At 32.2% G+C, this 5767-nt stretch overlaps 1 protein-coding gene and 1 pseudogene across 2 annotated transcripts; one reads left to right on the forward strand and one right to left on the reverse strand.

The window, feature by feature from the left end:
- The first annotated feature begins 506 nt into the window (after positions 1 to 506).
- Positions 507 to 3297, forward strand: LOC113846935. 2 transcript variants are annotated; one of them, XM_027475704.1, is made up of 3 exons: positions 508 to 849; positions 2322 to 2742; positions 3090 to 3297. In XM_027475704.1, exons 1-3 carry the CDS (start codon positions 645 to 647, stop codon positions 3109 to 3111), a joined length of 648 nt encoding a protein of 215 aa, XP_027331505.1. In that variant the 5' UTR covers positions 508 to 644; the 3' UTR covers positions 3112 to 3297. The 2 variants fall into 2 exon arrangements, with proteins under 2 accessions (XP_027331504.1, XP_027331505.1); XM_027475703.1 differs by lacking the exon at positions 3090 to 3297 and having other exon boundaries at positions 507 to 849; positions 2322 to 3012.
- Positions 3298 to 3681: 384 nt separating this feature from the next.
- LOC113848560 lies at positions 3682 to 5278 on the reverse strand (annotated as a pseudogene).
- Between the last annotated feature and the right edge of the window lie 489 nt (positions 5279 to 5767).

Below are 5767 nucleotides of genomic sequence, written 5' to 3' on the forward strand. Positions count from 1 at the left end.
ATTATATCCAAGTTTACAATGAATGTGACATGTACCCAAGACGTTGTCACCGACCCACTGCATTGTTTTTTTCCACGTGTCCACTATCTGATGGTTATGTTTTGTGCTGAGATTCTCAGACTTGGATGATGGTTTTCCTTACAGCTTTTACTGCTGAGGGAACTTATTCCTTTCAATCATTTTTATTAATAATTTTTTAATGTGTATACAAAAAATATAATAATAAAAGTTTGTTTGTTATGTATTTTAGATATATAATTAAAAAATAAATGTTTAGTTTATTATTCACTGGATCAAGTTTAGTAGTACTATGTAGTTTATATAGTCAAACTTGCTTAATGAGGTAAAGTTTTTGTTGTATTTTTAAAGACATAATTATATATTCTTAATTTAAAAAAATACATTTTTAGAAAGTAAATTAAGGTGAAAATGTAAAGGAAACAAGTATATTGTCTGACACAAATTACTGAGAGCAACATGCAACAGTGACTATTTTAGTAATTCAGCGGAAAGGCAAGGCTTCATAATCACTTCCATAGCTGGCTGGGAGCATAAGAGTCCCACATTCTCATTCTCTGAAGCTAGTCATAAACAGCCAGTTTTTTTGTGGTGTTATCTAAACACATTCACTAACCTCAAGAAGAATGGAACAGAGAAGAAGCTCTTTTGCTCTTCCGTTCTTAACTGTCTTCTGTCTTCTCTTCCTCTGCTTATGCTTCTCAGGATCTGCTGAGGCTTACAAGAATTACACAGTGGGAGATTCTTTAGGTTGGTTTGACAATACTGAGAAACCAGTCAATTACCAGAAGTGGGTTGCCAATAAAGAGTTTAGCTTGGGAGATTTCCTCAGTAAGTTTCTCACTGAGAATAATTCGTCATGATTTTCTTCTTACAATCCTTGTGTGTGTTTCTTGCTTTTGTTGTCTTTGATTATTAGTGTTTAGGCCTTTTGTGAAAATAAAAAATCAAGACCCATATATTCTCTATTTGTATGTAGTTTTTAAGCAATCTGGCATGGATGTTCTAGTTTCAATTCTTTGATCTAATCTCTAATTTGAAGTTACCTGTTTTTGTTTTGACTAAAGATCCAACACTACTATGATTTCTTATCATATTGAGAAAAATACTGGAGAGGAAAGAAAGGATAATTGAGAAAAATACCCATCCTATAATTTTTCAGTATGTTTTTTTCCTTTGCTTTTTAAGCAATCAAAATATCTACTTTCTCTTCACATTTTGTCCTTTCCCCCTTTATTTTGTTATTATATTATGAGGAGGAGGAGCAAAGCTATACTATTGACTAAAATTTTTATTCTGGAATGTGTTGTAGCATTAGCATATATATGAGTGGCATAAATTAGATTGGTTTCAACTATTCTATTGGTCTCTGTCACCTATGTGCTGTTTGTGTGTCATTTTCCCCTGCGCCATACCTGCTGTTTTTGGGTAAATTGTGCCATATATATATATATATTAACGTTAGTCAATAAAAGTTAGGCTTAAATTGGAAGCACCAAGAGAAAGGTATGCACTACTCTTGTTGGTATTTTTCTGTAGTCTGCCAACGTTTGCAACTCAACTCAAATATTCATTCTTCCATTTAGCAAAATAGGTAACAAAGAAAATTATTGTTACCATTTGTCTTTTTTTAGATAAATAGGGGGAAAGGGAAAAATAAAAATCCGATACCCAAAATGACAGGTTGACAACTATTAGTACTTTTTATTATTCTTTTCTTTTGGTACAAACATTCTCTTTTGATACTCTGATTGAGTGGCCACTCACTTCTATTTGTTTATTTTTTCTTTTATGTAAAAACTGTAGTAATAATATTATGAGGTGAAGGAAAAAGTAAGAAGAGGGTCTTACTTTAAAGCTAATAGTCATATTGAAGCTAACCATTACACTTATAATTAGTGATGATTAAGCTATCATTTCATAGTCATACGGGTTATAAAACATACATTATTGAGAGAAAAAAAAAAAAAGAAACGTTGAATTAAACCAAGGGAGCATTTAGTTGGGCAGATAAGTAGGTCATTCTTTGAAAAACCAGACCATGCTAATATTTAACAGATGCCCGCTATTAAATTTTCTATTCATAGTCCTATTCAATTATTTGAACGTGGAGGTGTTGGCTGTTTGGTAAGAATAATTATGGCATCCTATTTTCATCTCACAATAATATATACTTTTGAACTATGTTGGACTTCTTGCAAGCATTTTTTGCTATTCAATTGTCCTATCTACCCCATCATGACATCAAAATAATATTTTGCTAACAACTTAACACTTTTCCTATGTGGGTGTTGTTCATGCAGTTTTCAACACGGACACTAACCACACTGTTGTTCAAACATACAATTCTACCACATATAAACTATGTGACTACGATGATGCACAAGACAAGGACACAGTCCAATGGTCAGCATCTGATCCATCAAATACCGAGACACACCCTGTGACAGTAGCGGTTCCTTTGGTGAAAGAAGGAATGACATACTTTTTTTCAAGTGATTATGATGGTGACCAATGCAAGAGTGGGCAACACTTCAAAATAAATGTGACATATGGACAAGGGTTGCCCAAGAGTCTTAACAATTCACCAGAAGATTCACCATCTCCTGCTAGCCCAGTTGCTGGAGATGATGATTCAGCACCAGATACAATTGTTCCTTCCAATTTCAGCAATCCTAAAGAAGAAAGTGACGATGAAAAAGCTAGTGACAAACAGAAATCTAGTTCTGTTTCAATGTCAATGTATTCACAACTTCACAATAAGTTGTGCGGGTCTTTTATCTTGTTAGGGGCGGTTTTCTTGTTTTAAAGAACATATTATTTTTTTAGTTATAGATATTATTATCATTATTATTTTGTCTTATTATTTATTGGGTGTGAGTGAGATAGTAAGAATGTTGAACGATTGAATTGTGAGCTAGGATATAGTGATATACCAGATATATTATTATTGTAAACTAAAAATAATAATACTATTACATGCTTTTATTATTGCTATATGGGTTGCTATGTAGATCAATTCCTTTGCTTCTCTCTCTGATCTCGAGTTCTTTTTCTATTGTTGCTGACAACTTCATGAATGATTGGGTTTAATAAAGACAAATGCATGCTGGCTGATTAGAAAGTATAAGCGGAAACATACAGAAAGTAGTTGATTTGAGGTTGTCATTATTGAGATAATTACGAGTAACTAATTGATTATGTTTATTATGATTCGTTTATTAGCTTTACTAAAAACTCTACCATCGAATAATATACATACCGACCAGTGTGTCGCGACTATTAAATATAACAAAGAGTTCTATTATTTATACGTTATTTTTATGTTATATTATATCATTTTTTTCTTTTTACTCTAATTATATTCACACCCACAGAGACATAAGAAGAAAAAAAATAATCGATGATGAGAAATAAATAAAGGAGAGATAAAAATAAAGAAACAGTAGAAAATGAATGTACAGTATAAACTCTTTAAATTAATACTCGATAAATTAATAAACTCTCTAAAATAATAAATTTATCCGATCCTGACTTGGGCAATATAAAAAATTAAAAAATTCGATAAAATAATAAGATCATAATTTTTCGGGAGATCCCTTTATAATTTTCGGTCCCAAGAAAATCATAAATTAATAATTCATAGAAACTGAAAAAAATATATTACACTCTATTGAAATATAATTCAATAATTGTTTGTTTTCCTTTAAAGTTCAAGTCTATTTGGAGCTCATCTCTAACTTTTCTTATTGCATCTAATAGCTTAGGTGTTGTATTTTTGTATTGTATCATAAAGTTGTGAAGAGTGTTCGACGTCATAAGTGCCTCCAAAGACACTGTATCATCTTCGTCGTCATCCTCTGCATTGTTCTCAATGATAGTACCCACAATATCTTCTAAACTCTGAACGTCTGAACATGCTTCATTTTTACCTGGGTAGTTCATTAGATTGTCGATATCCATCTTATTACGATAGCCACATTGATTGATCATAGTCTCGAGGTCTTGAGTTTCTTCATCAAAAATGGATTCATCCAAATTTCTTGCAACGTCACTATCTGAACGAATTTTACAGTGTCGGAAGCAATTCACTATTGCTTCTTTTCGAACATCTATCGTCCAAGCTGGGATTGACAAATTGATAGCATCAAGGACATTTATCTTCCCTAAATCAGATTGTCTCACCTCATAACCTTCCAATATTTTGCGTTAAAACCTTCTACGATAATGCATCTTGAAAGCTCTTATTATCCCAGCATCGCAAGGTTGAATCTTTGATGTCATGTTGGGTGGCAAGAAGAACAACTCAACGTTTCTTAGCCTTTTAATATTTCTTAGATGTGCTGGACAATTATCCACCACAAGTAGAACTCTTCTACCATGCATCATTTGGTCAAATGAACTAACATATTCATCAAAAAGCACACTAGTCATCCATGCTTTTTTGTTAGCTCGATACTGACAATTCAAGCTATTCATGTTGACATTCTTGAAGCAACGAGGCTTTGCATATTTCCCAATAATCCATAGAGTGATTTTTTCAGAGCCATCTTCATTGCAACAAATAACTACCGTCAGTCTTTCTTTATCTTGTTTTCTTCCTTCAAGTTGTTTTGTTGCCAGTGAATGATCAGCTTGTAGCCTATAAAACAACCCAATTTCATCCATATTGAAAACATCTTTCATAGGGAACTGATCAATTTTCTCCCGAATCGATATCAATTTCTGCTCTATGTCTTTTATATCAACAAACCTACTCTCGCTAAAACGACGAAATGACTTTATGCCATGTCGGTGCTTGAATTTCCCAAGCCATCCTATAGAGAAGTTAAAATTTGAATAATCATGAGGGTACACGAGTTTCATTGTATCTCTTGCCTTCTGCAAAATTAATTCTCCTATAATATTCACACGTTCTTGATGCTGGAGAAACCACTCATAAACAACCTTCTCCATGTCAGGATATTTTGCTGGTTTGTGTCTTTTGATCTCTACTCTTCCCTTTTCTATTTTAGCAGAGAGATAGTCATCTGACCACTTAAGTGTGTTTGATATTGTTCCTTGACTAACTTTCAACTGAAATTTTCTCTCAAGCCATCTCTGCAAGTCTTTTTGTATGCTTGCAGGATTATCTCTCTTATACTCACACAACTCCTTACGTATTTGATCTGACATAGCTAATTTTGCAACACCTTTTAGATGAGAAGCCATCTTGTGATATATGGTTTGAATATTCTAACACATTCATGTAATTTATATATGCCAAACTTGCTTAAGAATACATTGAACACATTTGTTCCTCTTGTTTACATTTACTACTTCAAAAGTCGTTATTAATTTCTAATGCATATGTAGTGTAGTTACTAATTTACTGTATGTTGAGTCTTAAGGTTCGCTGCAACGTAATTCTAAGAGGCATAGATTAATTTGCCTTTTTGTTTGGTATGTACAGTATAATTATTTAAAAACTCTTTAAATTAATAATTATTAATTTATCGATAAATTAATAACTCTCTAAATTAATAAATTTCTCCGATCCTGACATTATTAATTTAAAGAGTTTCTACTGTAAGTGTAAGTTAATGCAATGATAATGGTGTTTTAAAATGTGAAAGCACTGTACTCCTTCCTTTGAAAAACACTTTCACATAACAAATATGTGTTTTTCCTTTTTCAATGATCGATAGTATATCTTAAATTGCATGAATTTCAAAACATTCTTAGATTATGTGAGGATGAGAAATTTTAA

The sequence above is a fragment of the Abrus precatorius genome, unplaced genomic scaffold (assembly GCF_003935025.1).
Source record: "Abrus precatorius isolate BTA unplaced genomic scaffold, Abrus_2018 Scaffold8, whole genome shotgun sequence".
NCBI classification, from domain to species: domain Eukaryota; kingdom Viridiplantae; phylum Streptophyta; class Magnoliopsida; order Fabales; family Fabaceae; genus Abrus; species Abrus precatorius.